The sequence below is a fragment of the Erinaceus europaeus genome, chromosome 12 (assembly GCF_950295315.1).
Source record: "Erinaceus europaeus chromosome 12, mEriEur2.1, whole genome shotgun sequence".
NCBI classification, from domain to species: domain Eukaryota; kingdom Metazoa; phylum Chordata; class Mammalia; order Eulipotyphla; family Erinaceidae; genus Erinaceus; species Erinaceus europaeus.
In genome coordinates this window covers 87,004,706-87,027,421 of record NC_080173.1, presented here as the reverse complement: position 1 = coordinate 87,027,421, position 22,716 = coordinate 87,004,706, and the positions used below count along the sequence as shown (strand labels likewise).

Sequence of the window (22,716 nt, the reverse complement as noted above, 5' to 3'; positions counted from 1 at the left end):
ATAGCTCGAAGAGCTAGAACCTGCAGAAGGATCCGGGTTCCAGCCCCCTCCCCCACACCTGCAGGGGGTTCGCTTCACAGGCTGTGAAGCAGGTCTGCAGGTGTCTATCTTTCTCTCCTCCTCTCTGTCTTCCCCTCCTCTCTCCATTTCTCTGTCCTATCCAACAATGACAACATCAATAACAATAACAATAATAACTACAACAACAATAAAAAGGGCAGCAAAAGGGAAAAATTTTAAAAAGAAAACTTTATTTAATTAAGCATTACTGTATGTATTTGTTTAAGTGTTTTTCAAACCATGTGGATCAATGTAAGTCAATGAATTTTAAATAAATTTACCTAGTTGTATAACTTGTAATGTCACCTTTGGAATATTTTCATCATCCCTATTCATTTCTTCATGGATATTTGCTATTAACTCCTGCTTGGTCCTTATTCTCCTCACCTTAACCCTCACCCTCTACTATTTTATTTGGCTGTCTCTGTCACCTTTTCTTTTACAAATATTTCACGTAAGTGGAACCATATATGGTTGTATGACTGGCTTGGCTTTTCTTCACTGAGAATAATGTTTTCAAGGGTCACCTGTGATACACACATCTGTGGTTTATTCCTTTTTATTGTTGCATAGTATTCCATTGTACCAATACACCACATGTGGTCTATTTATTCACCAGTTGGTAAAGCATTCCTTTTCCTCTTTGCTATTATGAAAAATGTTATATGAGTATTTGTGTGCAAGTCTTTGTGTCCACTTATGGCTTATTTTTGTTTTGGGGTTTCAGTAGATTCCTGAAGATCTAATTGTGGGTCATATGATAAAAATTTGTCTTTTTTTTCAAAAAATATTTTTATTTATTTATTATTGGATAAAGACAGAGAGTAACTGAAAGTGAAGGGGGAGAGAGAGACAGACCTGCAGCCCTGCTTTACCACTTATGAAGCTTTCCCCCTGCAGGTGGGGACCAGTGGCTTGAACCTGGGTCCTTGCACACTTTAATGTGAATGCTTAACCAGGTAGGTCATCTCCTGGCCCCTAAAAATTTATGTCTAACCTGTTAAGAAACGACTCAGTTGGGAGTCGGGCAGTAGCTCAGTGAGTTAAGTAGCTCAGTGGGACCTACCTAAGGATCCCGGTTGGAGCCCCTGGCTCCCCACCTGCAGGGGAGTCACTTCACAGGCGGTGAAGCAGGTCTGCAGATGTCGGTCTTTCTCTCCCCCTCTCTGTCTTTCCCTCCTCTCTCCATTTCTCTCTGTCCTATCCAACATAAACGACATCAATAACAACAGCAATAATAACTACAACAACAAAACAAGGGCAACAAAAAGGAATAAATAAGTAAATATATATAAAAAAAGAAACGACTCAATTATTTTTCAGAGTAGCTACATCATTTTGCATCCCTATCAGGAAGTTATTTAGGGTTCCTATTTCTCTCCATCCTTGCCAATGTTTGTGATCCTCTGTCTTTTTTATGAGACTCATTCTGCTGGATGTGAAGTGGTATCTCACTGTACTTTTGATTTGCACTTCCCTACTAGCTAATGATGCTGGCTAGCTCTTGACTTTTTAAATGTTGGAATTGATTCAAAAACTTTTAAATCTCATATCAGCTCTGTACAGATGGGACAAAGTCATTTAGAAGAAAACAAGTTCATAGGGTAGAACTGCCTGAGGGAATGATTTTGAACTGCTGGCCTAGGCTGTAAAACAAGTGGTCTGTGAACTGTCTCTTTGGGGGTAAAAGCAGTCTGTCTAGCAGTCTTTCTCACTCATTTATAATGAACTTGTAGATTAGGGAAGATAAATTTCAATCTACATATTTATAGTTTCACTTTCCCCCATTAAGTCATTTTGTTCCATAGTCACTGAAAAAGGCCTTTAGGGACATGTCTACATCTGCACCTTTAGAGATGAGATTATGGAATTTGTCAAAGGCTAAATACCTAGCTACTGGCAGACATGGGGTAGAGGGGATGCATTGTGGGACAAACAAAGAGAAAGAATTTTTAAAGTAATTTCATTAGTAGACAGAGAAGTTGGGATGGGTTAATTTGGATATTGGGATGAAGAGGAAGTAACACACATAGATTTGGTAGTTTCGTAAACATGCTTTTGAAGTTTCTTCCCCATTCAGATAGAGCAGTCTAGCAGACAGCTGAAGATACTAGGCCTAGATCGTGTAGGGAAAAAGACTTTTATGCCTCAGGCACCAGAGGTCTGAGTTCCAATTTAGACACCACCATAAACTACAGCTGAGCAGTGCTCTGGAAAATAAATAACTAAATAGGAAAATGAAAATAAAAAATGTCAGGCCCAAGTGTCAGTGAGATTCCAGGGCTAGTGACATATTTGGAGACATTTTCCTTATTACCAATTTATCATCAAGATTAAAGTCTGTGTGATGTTTAATTCTAGTTAGCTTCCTACCCTCATCTTCTGATGGTCCACTGAGTTTGTTTTACAACTATAAGAAACCATGAACTTGGAGCTAATGCAAGTGGTGTGTGTGTGTGTGTGTGTGTGTGTGTGTGTGTATTCTAAACCCCACACTCAGAAATGACATCAGTGACTGATAAAGGGTGAGGCTTCGGCCTTAAGAAATGCAGTCCTTAGTCTTTTCTGAACACATTAAAAAAAATCAGAAGAGAAATGTCATTCACTTCTTTTTGTATATTTAATGTATACTCTGTGGGCAGGCTACATTAATAACAGATCTCTCCCTAAAGCCAGGTCACAAGAGAAATGGACAAGAAGCAGTTTTCTTCAACAAGCAGGTGGGGGTGGGGGTGGGGGACCAGATGTACTAGGACAAAGGACAATACAGGACCTGATTCGGACTTCCCCAGGAAGGGCTCTGCACTCAACTGCTTTTGAGCTTTCTCTGAATTCTACCAACTCTTTCTTATCATTTCCTGCCTTGTTTTGTTTTTTGCTTTACTCATTTTTTTACCAGACTGGAAGTTTCCTAGGCTCAGCTAATTACGTCATTGCATACTAAAACCTACCCGTATCCAATATTAAATAACTATATCATTGTAACGATTTGAAAAGCATTTTATAATTTATCCTTATTTAAAAAAAAAGAATAATGAACTTTGCTCTTGAGTTAATCTTACTACAGTTTTGGAGAATTAGATGAAGAACTGTGTTGCAGTTGAATCGATTCTGCAGACACTTCATTAAATATTTATTAACTTTCATTTTTTTTTCCAGTTCCCTTTTTCTTATTTTGGAGACTACTACTTCTTCTCCTTCTCTTTCTCCTTCTCCTTCTTCCTCTTCCTCTTCTCCTCCTTCTTCCTCCTCCTCCTTCTCCTCTCCCTTCTTCTTCCTCCTCCTCCTCTCCCTCCTTCTTCCTCCTCCTTCTTCTCCTCTCCCTCCTCTCCTTCTCCTTCTCCTTCTCCTTCTCCTTCTCCTTCTCCTTCTCCTTCTCCTTCTCCTTCTCCTTCAGGTTCCAAACGTTTTCTACTGGTTTTGAGAAGCTTATAGATCCTAGGGGATGTGACAGCCCAGTTGAGCCTTCTGTTCTCAGTGGGACTATCCCCCAATCACGCTGTGATTAACATTTGATGAATGAGTGAATGAACGAATGAATGAGATGAATGGCATTCTTTCTCTGGTTTCTCTCCCAGGCGGGTTTAGTTCTCATTCTTGTGGAATTCCAGCTCTATAGAATCAACAGACTGATAGGGAGGCCCCTCCCCTCGCCAACACCAAAAACTGCAGCCGCAGTCAAGGAATCTGCTTTGGCATGCGGCGCTCTGCGGGTCAGCCAGTAGGCGGGTGGCGACAGTGGCCCGAATTCCACCCCCCCCCGCCCCCGCCCCGCAGGGGCCTCGGAAGAGCCCATGCGCATGGGCAGACCTGCAACCCCCTCTCCGCCCCCACCGCCGTCACCCCTCCCCTACTGCAGGTGAGCCGCAGAGCTTCTCCCCCTCCCCCAGTGCTGCAGCCCTCGAGGTGACGTCAGGTCTATGGACCGCGCTCCAGCTCCGCCCCTGCAGGCAGCATCGGGGGCCCGCGATTCCGCGGTGGAAGCCGGTCCCTGTGCGGGACACACGCGCTGCGGCGAGTCGAGGGGGCGGTGAAAAGCTCGAGTGGGCAATCGCCGCGGCCCCACGCAGCAGTGAGGCGCGTCCGGGAGCCGCTCGGTGCCCCGGCTACCGCACACCTGCTGCTCTGTACGCACACGCCCGACCCCGGCAGGGTCCGCACCCGCTGCCCTGGCGAGACCGCCCCGCGCCCGGCCAGCCTCAGCTGTCCATCTTCGCCGGAGCCAGCCAATCACCCGCCTCCGCCCCGGCCGCACCTCCCGGGATCTATGATGGGCGTGGGGAGCAGCCTATGAGGTTGGGGATCCGGCCGCCCGGGCAGGGAGCGGGAGCCAATGGGAGTCTTCTCAGGTGGGTGGAGGGAGCGGACCTCGGGAAGGTAGCTTCGTTCGGGTTGCTAACGTCTTCCCTAGGAGATGGGCGCGCAAACCGACCAGTGGGTCTGGGGGCGGCGGTGATGGGCGTGGAGCTGGCCCAATGAGGGTGGGGGTGGGTGGGGCAGCCCCGAGCAGCAGTGCTAAAGGAGCCCGGCGGAGGCAGCGGTGGGTTTGGGACTGAGGCGCCGGATCTGTGGTCGCGGCCGGGGACGTGCGCCGGCGCCACCATCTTCCGCCCAAGGTGAGAGGTGCGGCTGCCCGGGTCCGAGTGCGGGTCCCGGAGTGCGGAGGGGAGGCCAGGGTCCTGGACCAGGGGGCCGGCCGAGGAGCCCCCGCGTGAGCTGCGGCAGACCAGGCGGCTTGGAAGGAGGTCTGCGAGAGAAAGGAGCGGAGAGTGGGGTGACGTGCCCCCCGGGTGGCGGGGAGACCTCTGCAGGGCCCGGGAGATGGGCTTCTTGAGAGTCAAGAGCCGTGCAGGTGTCCGGGCGCGGGAGGCCGACCTCTGGGGTGGGGGTGGGGGCGCTGGGGGTGCGAGCGTAGCGACCGGGTTCTCGCTGTGCGGGGCGCGTGTTTTTGGGGTGCGGAGGGAGCTGCTGCCCGGGGTGGGTGGGGGGACACCCGACGTGACCCGCGAATCTGCACTTCCCAGGCGGGGAGGGGGCTCTGGGGTGGCCCCAGGGAGCGCATTCCGGGTCCGGAGACCCTGCCTGCAAAGGGGCTTCTGGGTGGGTTAGGCCGGGCGCATCCCCCCCGCAAGCTGGGAAGGCGCTGGCGGGGCGGGGAGGCCGGAGCCGGGGCTCTGCACCTCGGGGAGGGTCGGGCTGTGCGAGGGGCGCCCTGCGGACTGGGGCGTCGGGGGTGCGGGCGGGGGGCGGGGGGCCGAGGCGGGAAATGTGGCGGGGGCGCTGCTGCAGGGCGGCCTGGGGGAGGGTCAGTCCTGGCCTCCGGATCCCTTTATTGTGTAAGTGATCTGGGAATGGCTCGCTGCCGTGCCTGGTGCATTTGGGGGGCTGCGGGGGGGAGGGTCACACCCCGGGTCCATTAAAATGCCACGGGAATGGGGTGGGGGGGTGAGTTGAAGCGGCCGAGTCCGGGCGTGTGCAGGGGCTTTGTGGGCCTGTGGTGGGCGGATGCGGCGCCGGGAGCCCCCGCACCCTCACCCCCACCCCCACCCAGGCCCCCAGCCCGGCCTGCCTGGGAACTGGAGCCTTTGGAAAGAGATCAGGCCGGCTGAGCCGAGCTGGTGAGGTTTGGCAAACGTGGCCTCTGCCCATGACCGTTATCTCTCTTTCTTAGGGCCTCTGCAGCTCCCTTCAAGATCACTGCGGTTGATGGAAAGGGGGGGGGTGGGGTGCGGTGGGTGGGGTGTAGGGTAGGGGAAAGCAGGCGGAGTAGCCTGTCTGCAAATGAGACAAAGACTGCTGTTTTCAGGGAATTAATATCATACTAAATAGAATACTTTTGACTTTTGCTGAGATTGTGATGGTGTTTTTCTTTTCCTTTTTTTCACCCAAACATTTGAATTTGAGGGTTCTTGAGGTCAGTCGTATTATTATTGTTATTGATGGTGTCTCACTCTGGAAAACTTTCATCTTTTTTATTGTTTTATTTCCGACATCAGTCTGCTCTCAGTAATTATTTCTGCTAAGTCTCGTGCTTTTGATGTTGAAGTATGTGCCATGTCTGTCTCGGAATCTGGAAAAGTGGCCATTTTATGCATCTCCTTACTTCTGCATCTTAAATTAAGTTTCTTCCCCATCCTTATCTGGAGAAAACATATGGTGGAAATGTGCGATATAGTAGGAGCTTTTGCAGCAAGGGGATGTGACCTGAGCATTTGGCTTTTTATTTGGGCTCCTTAGGGAAATCATTACAATGAAGACAGACTGGATGGAAGGTGATATGGAGGAAATTTGAAGGGCACATTATATGGTGAATGACTATAGGCTTCAATAGTTGGTGTATTCTCTCACCATCGTATTACAAATAAAATGAGTAGTGTTGCCTTCACATTTTAGAGATATTTAAAAATATGAAGATGTTAGCTGAGAGATGATGTAGTCCATAAATGTCAGTAGTATCCACTTGCACTTGGTGTGTGTTTGTGCTCATTTGGCTAAGCAGAATTTTGATAAACTGAAAGACTTATGCATCCCAGTAGTGCAACTGACTTCGGTGGTAGTGTTAACACACATTGAGACCATGTTTTAGTTTATCTGTCTTAGGGAGTACACTATCATGGAGAATTTCTCCAGCTTTTTCTTTGGCTTTTTAAATGCAAGATACTCTTAAATTGAATGTTTTCCTGTATCCATACCTATCGTAGTTGCCAGGAGTCCAGAAGTTTGCTGGATGGCATGTCATTAGAAGTCAAAAGTAGCCCCTTCCCCACCTCCCCCCAGTATGTACATCAAAAAACTATGTAGTGAATGGGACTTTAGGTTTCTAAAAGAGTTAGTTCATGCATAGACAAGTGATACAGCCATGTCGTTTGACCATTATTTCCAACGAGACCAAGAACCTTCTGATAATCTGTATATCTGCTACAAAGGCATTTCCTGTTCTTAATTCCTAAGCATACCCCCTCCTGCACCCCCAGTGTATAGATTGTTTTCTTTAAAACATAAGCCTTCACTAGATAGTGCTAGTGTATTCACAGGCTCAGACTACTCCCCTAGAGCCTTAGTGGGTAGGGTTTTTATTTAGTGGAGAGGCAGTGTTTAGTGAACTATATTCCTTTCAAATTTTCCGCCCTGTTTTCAGTATTGCTGCATGCTCTCTGAAGCTGAACTCTAGCTTTAATCCCAATTCTGCTACTTGATACCTGTGTGCCCTTTGACCAGTTGCTGACATTCTGTGTAGCTTAAGTTCCTCATCTGTAAAAACAACAGTTATGAATAAATAGCACCTTCCTCACAGGGCTCTTGTGAGGACATAGAGTTGATATCTATATAGATATATATCTTGCTTAGAATAGTGCCTGGTCATAATTAGTGATATATAACAATAGTATTTGCTATTTTTTTAAAAATTGGAGCATTATCGTTTTCCACAAGGCAAAGCATTTGGGAGTGGTTCACTGCTAAATACCAGTATTATTGAGATTGGGTACCAAATGTACAATGGATTGAAAAAAAAAAATACAGCATACTTGGCAATCACAAGTGAAGAATAATGATCAACAAAACATCTGTATGGCCTCATGAACTCTATATCAATTAAACAACAGTTTGAATACCCACCACCTGCTAAGCCCTTTGGTACACTATGCAAGGGAGGGCAAGAAGAATGCCCAGGAGCAGTACAAAATGTTAGAAGAAGGATTAAATTGCCAGATTGACCTGAAAAGAACTTCTGAAAGGGTGGCATTTGGGTCAGAATTTGAAGGAATGGCAGGTTTTCAGTTGTGGAGGAGAAGTTGAAGCTCACTATGAGGGTAGGAACCACGCTTGTAACACTGATAAGTAGGTGTATATAACTCTTCTGTGGACTAAGGTCTGAGCTAATACTCGGACAATTGCTAGGAACAATTTTTACTCATTGTAGAACAGTAAAAAAGCTATATATATATTAATAATAATAAAGGAATTATTGTCCTACTGTCAACAAAGATCCAATGACTGTTCCTTCTTTAAAAAAAAAAAAAACAGGGAGCACAGCAGGTTAAGCGCACGTTGTGCAAAGCACAAGGACTGGCTTAAGAATCCGGGTTCAAGTCCCCTGCTCCCCACCTGCAGGGCAGTCGCTTCACAGGCGGTGAAGCAGTTCTACATGTGTCTATCTTTCTCTCCCCCTCTCTGTCTTCCCCTCCTCTCTCCATTTCTCTCCATCCTATCCAACAACAACTACATCAATAAGAACAATAATAACTACAACAATAAAACAAGGGCAACAAAAGGGAACAAATTTTTAAAAAAACAGCGTGCATATATATAATTTTTCCAAATACTGAATTGGGAGTATTTTATAGTAACACTTTTGTGATAAATCGCTAGTTTCCCCACCTAGAAAAATTACTGATAAGTTTAAAATTTGATTTACTTTTTCAAGAAAAGATCTGCTTCCAAAATGACTCAAGCTATTGTAATTTATACCCATTTCACTAAAGTACATACCACATGTAAATTTATTTTCTTTTTCTCTGTTTCTCTGCTTGCTTGCTTTTTTTTTTTTTTTTATTTGCCTGGGTACTGCATAGTTTGGAAGATTGAACCTGTGACTTCGGAGTCTCAGGATTGGAAATCTTTTGCACAACCATTAATTTGCAAAACTGCCCCTTGTGTTTTAAAGAAATGTGAGCATGACCACTGGTAGTAAGGCAGCTTCTTTTTTCTTTCTTTCTTTCTTTTTTTTTTTTTTCCACCAGAACACTGCTCAGCTCTGGCTTATTATGGTGATGCAGGGGATTGAACCTGGGACTTCGGAGCCTCAGGCATGAGAGTCTTGTTTGCATAACCATTATGCTCTCTACCGCTGCCCAGGCAGTTTCTTAAATGCTGTATAGGACATTTATATATACCTAGTAATAACAACTTGTTATATCATTGTTTCACCTTTCAGTAGACTCCATAAACATAGAATGCATATCCTAGGGCCTATATTCATATAATATATTCATATTCAGTTGAGATAATTCCCCTTTTGAGCCATGAATTCCTTCTTAGCAGTCTGCCTCATATACATTGCACAGACAGAAAACCAAGACGCTCTGTCTTATTAGAGCAGCGCTTAGAGGAATGGTGTTTTGAAGCCATTCCTCAACTTGTACTTGTGCTCTTGAATATGTTCTCTTAAGAAAGATGCAGATGGGAGTCTACAGCAGGTTAAGTGCACATGGCATGAAGAGCAGGACCCGCATAAGGATCGCAGTTGGGGGCCCCGGCTCCCCACCTGCAGGGGAGTCCCTTCACAAGTGAGTCCCTTCACAAGCAGTGAAACAGGTCTGCAGGTGTCTGTCTTTCTCTCTCCCTCTCTGTCTTCCCCTCCTCTCTCCATTTCTCTCTGTCCTATCCAACAATGATGACATCAATAACAACAACAAGGACAACAAAAGGGAATAAAATATTTAAAAGAAATAAATATATTTTTTAAAAAAGAAAGAAAGATGCAGACTTAGTCATCAGTTTTACTTTGGGGCATGTCTTATGATTTGGGGAGAGGGGATTGTTTTATTTTGTGATTTTTGTCTTATCCATGTGCATAATCCTTGATAAAAAGCATATTTTTAAATTGGGTTATGAATTAATCTAGAGTACTGGTTTTCGACCTTTCTTTTTCTTTCTTTTTTTTTTTTCTCTCTCTCTCTCTCTTTCTTTCTTTTTCCTTCCCCTCAACTTATTTTCTAGTAAAAGTTTCATCTTCACGGATGATGGTTCTCAAAGTGTGGTCCTAGGACCAGCAGCATCAACAGCTTGTAGAATTTGTTAGAGAGGCAAATTGTTGGCCTTCACCCCAAACCTACTAAAGAAAAAAAAAAACTGGGCACTGGGTCAGGAATCCTGCATTTTAATAAGCCCTATAGGTTTTACTGATAGACATGCCAAAGTTTGAGAAACACCTTCTAGAACGGGGAGAGAATTTCCTACCCCCAGCAACTGCAGCTTTTTTCATAGCAACATGAAGAGCTATTTCTTTTTTTTGCCTCCAGGGTTATTGTTGGGGCTCAATGCCTGCACTACCAATCCACTGCTCCTGGAGGCTATTTTTTCCCTTTTGTTGACCTTGTTGTTTATCATTATTGTTGTTGTTAATATTATTGCGATTGCTGCTGTTGGATAGGACAGAGAGAAATGGAGAGTGGAGGGGGAGAGAAAGATAGACACCTGCAGACCTGCTTCACCACTTGTGAAGCAACCCACCTGTCAGGTGGGGAGATAGGGGTTCAAACCAGTATCCTTACGCCGATCCTTGTGCTTCATGCCATGTCCGCTTAACCCACTGCGCTACTGCCCGATCCCCAAAGAACTAATTTTTACGTTGATCGTTTTATATGGCACATGGACTTTTGAATATAAATATTCAAAAGGCCCTTCCAAGCCCTCTCAGAGAAAAGGTTCCCGGTCTCTGCTCTAGACATGAGTGTTTGTAAAGTGTTACATTATAATGGTATTTGGAGAGTCTTTTTTTTTTTAATTTCTTTATTGGGGAAGTAATGTTTTACATTCGACAGTAAATATAATAGTTTGTACATGCATAACATTTCCCAGCTTTCCATATAACAATGCAACCCCCACTAGGTCCTCTGTCATCCTTCTTGGATCTGTATTCTCCCCACCGACCCACACCACAGTCTTTTACTTTGGTGCAATACGCCAATTCCGGTTCAGGTGGAGCATCTATTAGACTCTAGTAAGTTCTTATTAGGGCTGAACGAGTTAGTATTTGACCCAGTTACCAGTGATGAATCAATTTAGGATACAGATAAGTCCCTTTAAGAATCTGAAGAAAGTTATGGGTATTCTCCTTAGAAGCAAAAGCATATATATATACACACCATTTTTGTAACACTTCAGTGATTTCTTGCAACTTGAAATTTGCCTGTAGATTTAGGGTTTAAGAACCTCTGAACTGCAGCCCGGGTATTGGCACAGCGGACTCCCAAGCATAAAGTCCCACGTTTGGACTTCGGCATTACATGTGTCAGAATGATGCTCTGGGCTTAGCCCTTCCTCCTTCTCTTTCTCCCTTCTTGCCGCCTTCCTTTCCTCTTTCCTCTTCTTCATAAGTAAATATTAAATTTAAAAAAAGAAGAAGAAACTCAATAAATTAGAGCTAGGACTAGCAAAATAATTCATTTAGATGGTAGTCACAAACCAGATGTGAGCCTGGCCCCCACCTCAGTGAAGGAAGCTTTGGCACTGTGGCCTCTTACTTTCTCTCTGCTTCTATCTTTAACAAACAAACAAAAGTCAACTTTGAACTACATTAAGATTAACCTTCTGTCCATTGCCATAGAAGAATTCCATTACTTTGGCGGGGGAGGGGATAGATTGAGCATATTTGATAGAGCAGAGAAAGTACTTGATGGCTTCTTGCACTAACCTGGATGAAGTCATGGAAACCTTGCTTATGGAGTTTGTAATAACCTCCACATTAGAGTATCAATAAATGTTCAGTGAAGGACCAAGGCGCTGGTGCACCTGGTTAAGCACTCACATTACAGTGCACAAAGACCCAGGTTCAAGCCCCTGGTCCCCACCACAAGCGGTGAAGCAGGTGTTCCTCTGTCTCTCCCTTTCTATCTCCCCCTCTCCTCTCCATTTCTTTCTCTGTCAAAAAAAATGGTCAATGATGGTATCAGATTCCAAAAAGATACTGTCGAGCAGGAATTATGAGACATCAGAAAGGTGAATAATTAATATAAAAGACTTGTCATATGTTCCAAAAAAGCCAACTGCACAGTTACAGGAGGAAGAGTAGCTTAGAACAGTGTATATGGAACTTTATGAGCCATTATAAACCATCAGCTCAGTGTAAACCAAGGGTAAAGAGGGGGCTTCATAAACCAGTTATGTCTTGAGATACATTAATTGTAAAAGGCACAGAAATAGTGTCCTCAGCATAACGGCTCTTTTTTTCTTCTGCACTCATTACACAATATCTCGAATGTTTTGTTTGCTTCTGGTCACCACCCTAAAGGAGCATAGGCACTTAGAGTCTGTTTAGAGGTGAGAGATCATGGTTGGAGAATGAGTCTTCAATGATGGAATGCTGAAGAGGAGACAGAAGGACTAGGAGCAGCTGCAGGATGGGAGTGGGACCTGAATAGCTACCATCACATACTTGGAAGGCTGTCATGTGAAGTCATGTTATGTTTGTTCTCTGTGACCTCATTTGATTACATCAAGATCACATGAGCTATAGAACAGCTATAGAAGGACTGACAGATACTTATAAGAATTTTAGTCTGCTGTTTAGAGGCAGAATTAGAGTACATTCATTTTATTTCAAAGATTGATTTATATTTGAGAGAGAAAACAAGAACATCATTCTGGCATATGTGATGCCCAGAATAGAACTCAGGACCTCATGCTTTTGGGTCCAGTGCTTGTGTCCGCTGTGTTACCTCCCTGGCCATGGGAGTACATTTTACTGTTTTGGCAGTCATCATATGTTTTTGTACCAACACTGTTGGTCACGCCAATTCTGGAACCTACCCATGGACATTTTACTGTGATTAATCTCTATTTTCTTTTTCTTTGTTCTCCTTTAAAAAACGTTTTACATGTTATTTATTTTAATGAGAAAGAGACAGAGAAACAGACAGACAGACACCAGAGCAATGCACAGCTGTGGCTTATGGTGGGAGTGGGGATTGAACCTGGGACCACAAAAGCCCGAGGTATGAAAATCTTTTGCATAACCACTATGCCATCTCCCCAGCCCTATTTATTCTCCTTTCCCCTTTTATTTATTTTCCCTTTTGTTGCCCTTGTTTTTTCATTGTTGTAGTTATTGATGTTGTCGTTGTTAGGACAGAGAGAAATGGAGAGTGGAGGGGAAGATTGAAAGAGGGAGAGAAAGACAGACTGTCTACCTGAAGCCCTGCTTCACTGCCTGTGAAGTGATTCCCCTGTAGGTGGGGAGCTGGGGGCTCGAACCAGGATCCTTGCCGGTCCTTGCGTTTTGCACCACATGCACTTAACTCGCTGCGCTACCGCCCGACTCCCTCCTTTCCCCCTTTTAACTCCTGTTTAATTTGCAATGAGGATGAAAGAAGAGATGAGAAAAAAGTCAGCTGGAAAGTTGCTTTTTTCTTTTTCTTGCTTATTACCATTTTACCTTTTAGTTGCTGAGAGCACACTACAGGTGATCTTCAGCCAGTCATAGTGTGTGACCACCCCTTCAATTTACTTTGCAAATTCCATTAGTAGGCCCACAAGGAGAATATTTCCAGCTTCTCAACTCAAAGTAATGTTTTTCTTTGTTGTTTCAATTTGAAAATTGATATTCTTTTCCTTTCTTCTTTATTGAGGTGATATTTACTTTACTAGATTGTTTATAGGTATCAGATGTAGTTTCTTGTTTCATCCCCATTTTTTTTTCCTTTTGCCTCCAAGGTTATTGCTGGGGCTCAGTACCTACACAACAAATCTGATACCCCTGGCAGCCATCTCCTCCCCCCTTTTTTTCCCTTTATTTGAGAGGACAGAGAGAAATTGAAAGAGGGAAATAGAAAGGGGGGTAGGCAGAGATACCTGCAGTACTTGCTTCACTGCTCATGAAGCTTCTCCTGTGGGTGGGGAGCATGGGCTTGAACCCAGGTCCTTGCACATGGTAATGTGTGCACCACCACACAGCCTGCTGCCAGATGCCCACTCAGCAGCCGTCACCAACCCATGGACCCCCGCCCTGCCCCTGCCCACCTGTTTTATATCCTCATCTTTCTAGGCTTGGTAGCCACCATTCTCTTCTAAGTGTAAGAGCTTGTTGGTTCATCTGTTTTCTTTCTTTATACTTCACAAATGAGTAAAATCATAGAATTTTTCTTTTTTGTAAACATATTTCATGTAGCTTAATCCTTCCAAGGTCCATGCATATCACAAATAGCAAGATTTTATCTTTGTATGCCTGAATAGTAGTATTCCATTGTGTATACGCATCATGCTCATCTTGGGCACTTAATGTTATTTCTTTTTTTATTTTAATTTTTATTTATAAAAAGGAAACACTGACAAAAACCATAAGAGGGGTATAACTGCACACAATTCCCACCACCAGAACTCCGTATCCCATCCCCTCCCCTGATAGCTTTCCTATTCTTTATCCCTCTGGGAGTATGGACCCAAGGTCATTGTGGGCTGCTGAAGGTGTAAGGTCTGGCTTCTGTAATTGCTTCCCCGCTGAACATGGGTGTTGACAGGTCGATCCACACTCCCAGCCTGCCTCTCTCTTTCCCTAGTGGGGCGGGGCTCTGGGGAAGCAGGGCTCTAGGACACATTGGTGGGGTTGTCTGTCCAGGGAAGTCAGGTTGGCATCATGATAGCATCTGGAACCTGGTGGCTGAGAAAAGAGTTAACATATAGAGTCAAACAAATTGTTGACTGAATGTTATTTCTATATCTTGGCTCTTAGTACTCACAAGGCATGTTGTTCCCATAGCCTTCTGGATAAATGTCTGTAGTAAGGTTGCTGGATCAGGTGCTAGTTCTAATTTAATTTTCTGAGAAAGCTCCATACTGCACAGTAACTTCACCAACAGTGCACAGGAAGGAGTTCCTTTTTCTCTGTGGTCTAATCAGTGCTTCTCAGTTCTTGGCTTCTTGTTAGTAGTCATTTCAACCTGCATCTGGTGCAAAGTTTGTGGGTTTTTTTTTTCTTTTTCCTTTTTCTGTCCATGAGAGCTTATAAATTTCTTTTAAAATGTTTGTGAATTGGGGCTGGTTGGTGGCATACCTGGTTGAAGTGCACATGTTACCAAGTATAAGTTCAAGCCCTCGGTTGCCACCTGCAGGGGGAAGCTTCATGTGCAGTGAAACAATGCTGCAGGTGTCTCTCTCTCTCTCTCTCCTTCTCTCAATTCCTCTGTCTTACCAAATTAAAAAACAAAAAATCTTAAGAACTGAATTATTTTATATTTTTTCGATGTCTGACTTTGTCTTCCTCTTTTTCTTTTAGAGGCAATTGCTCTTGGATCCCTCTGTTTACAATGGCACAGAGAACTGGACTGGAAGATCCAGAGAGGTATCTCTTTGTGGACAGGGCTGTCATCTACAACCCTGCCACTCAGGCTGACTGGACAGCTAAAAAGCTAGTATGGATCCCATCAGAACGCCATGGCTTTGAGGCAGCTAGTATCAAAGAAGAGCGGGGAGATGAAGTCATGGTGGAGTTGGCAGAGAATGGCAAGAAAGCAATGGTCAACAAAGATGACATTCAGAAGATGAACCCACCTAAGTTTTCCAAGGTGGAGGATATGGCAGAATTGACATGCTTGAATGAAGCTTCTGTCTTACATAACCTGAAGGACCGTTACTATTCAGGACTTATCTACGTAAGTATTCCCTCTAAAGAAGCATGTGGCATGGTGACTGGGAATTAGTGTAGATTGTATATTCTGTCCTAGCCAAACTAGAATATGAAATAGACACACTTGAGTGTTATCATTTTCTGTTATCTCTTGTCTACCTAAGTCTTATTTTGCTTTCAATTTTAACATATAATTTTAAATAGTCCAGTCTACACCTAATTGTGCTCAAATAGCATTTGAAGACTGGAAGTGCTCCTTTTTGAGCACTACAGTGGGAGAACCATGGGCAGAAAGAGCAGAGAGCTTAATTTGATAATCAGTTATATTGATAGTAGGCTACAGACAGCAGATCGGAAGGAAGTTCACTGTATATGTAGAAATGTAAAGTTGAGAATCTGTGAACTGAGAGATTTCAGTGAAGAGTATGACCAGGTTCATTGGGTGCACGGATGTGGACAGATGGATTTTGTGGTTTTTAAGAGGAAATAGTTTGGGGTGAGAGTGAAGTTGGGACCGTCTTGTGGTTAACAGTTGACAAATGTTTTAGTCCCTGAAAGTATCACTGATCATGTTAGAGATAATTAAAAATAATAAGGGATAAGAGAGGAAAAATGCAAGTCAGGTACTAGGGGGAAAAATCTTGAATGACAAAATTGGTTTGAAGGGTAACAGTGATAGAAAGCTAGAGATGGGGCCAGGTGGTGGCGCACCTGGTTGAGCACACATGTTACAGTGCGCAAGGACCCAGGTTCGAGCCCCTAGTCCCCACCTGCAGGGGGAAAGCTTTACAAGTGGTGAAGCAGTGCTGCAGGCGTCTCTCTGTCTCTCACCTTCTCTGTCACCCCCTTCCCTCTCAATTTCTGACTTTCTCTATCCAGCAAATAAATAAAGATAAAAAAAAATTAAAAAAAAAAAAAAAGAAAGCTAGAGATAGAACATACAAGGGGCTGGGCAGTGGCTCACCAAGTTAAGTGTGCATAGTATGAAGCCTAAGGACCCACACAAGAATTCTGGTTCAAGCCCCTGGCTCCCCACCTGCAGGGGTGGGGGTTGCTTCATAAGCAGTGAAGCAGGTCTATAGGTGTCTCTTTATCTCTCTCCCTATCTTCCCTTTCCCTCTCAATTTCTCTTTGTTTTATTAAAAAAAAAAAAAAACAAAGAAAAACAGTGGTCTGGGAGGTGGCACAGTGACTAAGACACTAGACTCTCAAGCATGAGGTCCTGAATTCAATCCCCAGCAGCACATGGACCAGAGTGATGTCTGGTTCTTTCTCTCCTCCTATCTTTCTCATCAATAAATGAAATCTTAAAAAAAAAAAAATTCAAAAAAGAAAAAAAATGGCCACAGGAGCAGTGATTTGTAGTATAGGCATCAAGCCCCAGCAATAAGTCTGGAGGCAGGGAGACAGAGAGAGAAAGAGAGAGAGGGGGAGGACATACATTTAGAATGCAGAGAAGCATGGAGAAGTGACTTCGTCATGGTTTGGATTTGGAAAAGAGTAGCTGAATTTTGTGTAAGGGGTATACTGCAGAAACTTGCATAACTCAAAACTGAAGCAAGTCAGAGCTAGTTTTCCCCAGAAATGAGTTCATTAGTGCATATTTGCCAGGCACCTGCGGTACTTCAGGTACTAGGAAGTGTGTGGTGAACAGGACAGGCTGGGGCCTTTGTGACAAATCCTATGAGAAATTAAACACTGCTATGAAGTAAAGTGAGAAGGAAAATGGCTTCCCACAATTGGTCATTGAAGGACTCTGAGAAGATGGCTTATGAGCTGGAATCTGTAGCTGATAAGGAGAGAATTTGCCATGGGGAAATCTAAGAAATAAATAGCTCATTCATGACCTTTGCCTGAATAGTTTTAATCAAAACTGATTTCTCTTCCCACCCTACCCCCCCCACCCTATTTTCGTCCCCCATAGAGTGGGAGGCAAAGTAAGAAAATAAGGGAAGGGGCACATGTGGTGGGGAGGTGCCTTGAGGCAGATGGTGAAGAGCAGAAACCAAGGGTAGTAAAGAGCAAGATTAGAGAGCAACACCCAGAATCCATTAATACTCACTCATGTCATGTTCGGTGTGGACACAGTTTTTGTCTGGCTGTGGTTTTGCCAAATTGTGGCTATCGGAGACAGGAAAAGCCTCTTCACTGCTGCGTCTCCAGTGCTCACACAGCTATTCTCTTCCTCTTCAAACTAGTAGAAGGAGGAGTTGGGAGAAAACGATGGAAACAAGGGAGTGAGAACACTGAAAAATGAAAAGATTGTGGTGAGAGTGTAATGTTGATACCCAAAATTTGAGTGGTGGGTCCATTTTGGATCACATCGGTGTACTGAAAGGCGGGAAATGGGATATTGCAATTAAAAAGTTGTGGAGGACTAGAATGTGGACTGGACCCGGGGTCTTTTCCTGCCAGTCCTCCTCTTGATTGTCCTCTCTTGGTCCTTGTAAGTTGCTGCAAGTAGCAGAGAGAAGGGAAATAGAAAGGGAGAAGGAATGAAAAGGAAGACGTTATTTGTAGTCGTTCTTGATGACAACTCTAAAACTTAAAGGTATTCCTGATTGAGTTACCTCCCCACCCCCAACCCCACCCTCGGCATAGGGACAGTCTAGGTGAATTTCTAAGCCGCCACCCCCACCCCTACACCCCCAAGAATAACTTCCTTGACCAAGTACTAAGGTCACAGTAGAGTTGAGGATTTGGGATCATTTGGGTTCCTACATTACGTTCAAGTCGGACCTCTTCACCCAAAAATCCATTAAGAGAGAGGCTGTAGCAAGCCATAGGATAAATGGGTATTGAACTGTCTCAGACAGGGGAGATAGCTCTGCCTGTTAGAGCACAAAATAGCAAGACTGAGGCCCCAGAGGATACAAGTTCAATTCCTGACACCACCTTATACCAGAGCTGAGCAGTCTTCCCTCTCTTCATCTTTCATTCTATCTTTCTCATAATACAAATAACATAAATAAATCTCTTAAAAACAAAACGTGTCCCTTCTAATAAATACTTTACCTTACACATTTTGATATATAGTGTTTTTTTAAAATAGATAATATTTATTTTCCACCAGGGTTATCACTGGGGCTCAGTGCTGGCATGATGAAGCTACCAATCCTGGTGACCTTTTATTTTTTTTTTCCCTCCTTTTAATGACAGGGACAGAGAAGGAAAGAGATTAGGAAAAAGAGCTAGAGAAAGAGAGAGACTTCTGCAGCACCGCTTCACCACCCATGAAGCTTCCTCCCAAGCTGCATCTTCATGTTTGGTAATTATGTCCTGTGCCAGGTGTCCCAGCCCAGTATGGAGAGTTTTAGTAGACTAAACATTTTCTCATTATACTGTGAACTCTTTTTTTTAAAAAATATTTATTTATTTATTTATTTTCCCTTTTGTTGCCCTTGTTGTTTTACTGTTGTAGTTACTGTTGTTGTTATTGATGTCATCATTGTTGGATAGGACAGAGAGAAATGGAGAGAGGAAGAGAAGACAGAGGGGGAGAGAAAGATAGACACCTGCAGACCTGCTTCACCGCTTCTGAAGCGACTCCCCTGCAAGTGGAAAGCCGGGTTCGAACCATGATCCTTATACCGGCTTGCGCATTACGCCATGTGCAGTTAACCCACTGCGCTACTGCCCACTTTTTTTTTTTTTTTTTGCCTCCAGGGTTATTGCTGAGGCTCGGTGCCTGCACCACGAGTCCACTGCTCCTGGAGGCCATTTTTTCTCTTTTGTTACCGTGGTTGTTTTACCATTGTTGTGGTTATTATTATCGTTGTTATTGATGTCATCCTTGTTGGATAGGATAGAGAGAAACGGAGAGGGGGAGAGAAAGACACTTGCAGACCTGCTTCACCACTTGTGAAGCGACTCCCCTGCAGGTGGGGAGCTGGGGGCTTAAACCCGGATCCTTAGGAGGGTCCTTGCATTTGGCGCCATGTGTGCTTAACCTGCTGCGCTAATGCCTGACTCCCATTTGGTGGCTTTTTAATAACCTCTAAGAGTGAAAAAAAGGGCCCATAAAAGTTTGAATATTTTATTTTTGTTGCTAATTAATGTTCCACTGTAAGATCTTGATATAATTTATCTATTCAGTAATTTTTGGCACTCCCCCCCCCCCCCCCATTTTGAGGCTGTTATGAAGAGTGCTTCAGTGAATAGTGTTAGATGTGTATGGTACACATACACATCATGCCTTTTTGTAAAGAGTACAGTTAGGGGACTGGGTGATGGTGCAACTGGTTGAACACACATGTTACAGTGCACAAGGACCTGGGTTCAAACCGCCAGTCCTCAGCTGCTCGGGGAAAGCCTCACAAGTGGTGAAGCAGATCTGCAGGCGTCTCTCTGTCTCTCCCTCTCTATCTCTCTTTCCCCCCCTTCCTTCTTGATTTCTGACTGTATCAGATAATTTAAAAAGAGTACAAATAGGAATGGAATCCTCAGGTGGTAGGATCTGCATATCTTCAACTCCTATTTCAGTCTTACTGGTTACTGCCTTATTTAGTTTGATTCTAGCAGGAAACAGAAGACCCTCAAACTTGATATTTTGATAAAGGGATGATTTTGAGACATGTGGAGAGAGTTCAGAAAACATTGTAAAATCTACCTTTATCCTGACACTAGTGATGGCCCAGAACTCTCGATGCTTCTTTATCTTGAAAAGAACTGGGGAAGAATTATTAGAACAGAATTATTCTGTCGTGGAGAGAATCATTACCTTCCATGAGAGAGGGTGCCTGTGTAGGGAGAGGCTTTCCTTTTTTAAAAAATTTATTATTATCTTTATTTATTGGATAGAGACAGCCAGAAATCAAGAGGGAGGGGTGTGAAAGGGAGAGAGACAGAGAGACACCTGCAGCCCTGCTTCACCACTCACAAAGCTTTCCCCCTGCAAGTGGGGACCGGGGGCTCGAACCCGGGTCCTTGCACATTGTAATACATGTGCTCAACCAGGTGCGCCACCACCCGGCCCCGAGAGAGGCTTTCTGATAGAGTTGGTGACAACTGGCAAGGAGTACTCGAGGAATAAATACCCTGATCTTTCTCCTCCCACCCTCCCTCTCCTGCTCTTGTCTCCAGTTGGCTGAATTAAATGTGAAACCAGAGGATGGAGGGAATTTGATCATAACTTTCTTAGTTGGCTTTAGTTCTATTTAGAGTTGAATTTTGTGCATGGTGTCAGGTAGGGGCAAGATGATAATGCTTATTGTTATTATTATTATTTTCCAAATGACTTATCCTGTTGACTCAGTGTTGTACTAAAGAAATCCTTTCTTGGGGGCCAGATGGTGATGCACCTGGTTTAGCGCATGCACTACCACGTGTAAGGATCTGGGTTCGAGCCCCTGCTCCCCACCTGCAGGGGAGATGTTTCACAAGTGATAAAGCAGGTCTGCAAGTGTCTCTTTCTCTCTCCCCCTCTGTCTCCTCCTCCCCTCTCAATTTCTTTCTAGCCTAATTAAAATAAATAATCTTTTCTTTGCTATACTGAAATGTCACCTTTGTCATAAATTTGGTGAATTAATATGTTCTTGACTCATTGCTCTGTCTCTCTGTGCCTATCTTTGGTCTGTTATCACTCTGTCGTAATTATTGCAGCTTTATAATATATTTTGGTATCTGGGGGCAGGGTGGTGGTGCACCCCATAGAGTGCATTTGTCGTAAAGCACAAGGACCTAGACCCCAGCTATAGGGGGAAGTTTCTTGATCAGTGAGATAGTGCGGCTGGCATCTCTCACCCTCCCTCCCTCTCTAGTTCCCCCATTCCTCTCAATTTCTCTTTATCACTATCCAATAAATAAATAGAAATTTAAAAAATAAATAATAGGGAGTCAGGCTGTAGTGCAGCAGGTTAAGTGCAGGTGGCGCAAAACACAAGGACCGGCTTAAGGATCCCGGTTCGAACCCTGGCTCCCCACCTGCAGGGGAGTCGCTTCACAAACGGTGAAGCAGGTCTGCAGGTGTCTGTCTTTCTCTCCTCTTCTCTGTCTTCCCCTCCTCACTCCATTTCTCTCTGACCTAGCCAACAATGATGACAACAATAATAACTACAACAATAAAACAACAAGGGCAACAAAAGGGAATAAATAAATATTTAAAATAAATAAATAAACATGTTAAAAATAAATAAAATACCTTGGTGTCTGATATAGTAGTCTTCTCTTAATGCTCATGATTTGTTTTAGCTGCCAGATCCTCTGCATCTCCATGTATTCCTAGAACTTGTCAGTTTTATGCACACATACACAAAACCTCCTTAGATTTTTTTACTGGGATCTTCTAGAATCTATAGATCAGTTGGGGGACAGAAATGAACTTTTTTTTTAAAAAAAAGAGAAATGAACTCTTTAAAAAATTTTTTTTAATTTAAAATATTTGTTTATTCCTTTTTGTTGTCCTTGTTTTATTGTTGTAGTTATTATTGATGTGTTGTTGGATAGGATAGAGAGAAATGGAGAGAGGAGGGGAAGACAGAGAGGGGGAGAGAAAGATAGAAACCTGCAGACGTACTTCACCGATTGTGAAGCGACTCCCCTGCAGGTGGGGAGCCAGGGGCTCAAACCGGGATCCTTCCACCGGTCCTTGCGCTTTGCGCCACCTGCGCTTAACCTGCTGCGCTACTGCCCGACTCCCGAGAAATGAACTCTTAACATATTTAATTTAGGAAGTTCACAGGGATATATTTTTCTTTAGTTTTTTTTCTCAGGAATTTCTTTGTAGAGGTGCTGTTTGTTTTCCTTTTTTATGAGAGCACTGCTTAGCTCTGGTTCATGGTGGTATGGGGGTGTCGCACATGGGACTTGGGATCCTCAAGCGAGAGAAGCCTTTTGTATAACCATTATGCTATCTTTCCTGCTTGTGGTTCTAAATTCTTTTGTGGATTTATTTAGTGAGCTTCTTGTATACCATTCGAATGATTTTTAATGTTTAATGTTATCTTTATTTAGAAATAGACTCACTGTTTTTGGTTGATTGATTTTTGTACATTGAATTTCTTTATTTTCAGTGACTGACTTTATCAATTATAATAGTTTAGTTAAATATTCTTTTAAATTTTCTATGAACATACTCATGAATAAGAGATTTTGGGGCCAGGTGGTGGCGCACCTGGTTAAGTGCACACACTACAGTGTACAAAGACAAAGGTTCAAGTCCCTGGTCCCCAGCTGCAGGGGGAAAGCCTCCTGCGGTGAAGCAGGGCTGTTAAGTGTCTCTCTTCCTATCTTCCCCTCCCCTCAATTTCTCTCTGTCTCTATCCAATAATAAATAAATAAATATCTAAGAAAAGAATTAATTTTTCTTTCCACTT

The 22,716-nt window shown here is 43.8% G+C and overlaps 1 protein-coding gene across 5 annotated transcripts in view; it reads left to right on the top strand.

Moving 5' to 3' along the window:
* The first annotated feature begins 4,038 nt into the window (after positions 1–4,038).
* Positions 4,039–22,716, top strand: part of LOC132542061 (myosin-10-like) — a 58,075-nt gene continuing 39,397 nt past the window's right edge. Inside the window, exons 1-2 of one of the 5 annotated variants that reach the window (XM_060204405.1) lie at positions 4,039–4,409; positions 15,053–15,428. In XM_060204405.1, the coding sequence (XP_060060388.1) occupies positions 4,351–4,409; positions 15,053–15,428 (435 nt within the window). In that variant the 5' untranslated portion in view covers positions 4,039–4,350. Of the gene's footprint in view, positions 4,410–4,472; positions 4,677–4,713; positions 4,806–4,891; positions 4,913–15,052; positions 15,429–22,716 lie in introns of those variants that run through there. The other 4 variants (XM_060204404.1, XM_060204406.1, XM_060204408.1 and 1 more) reach the window with 4 other exon arrangements.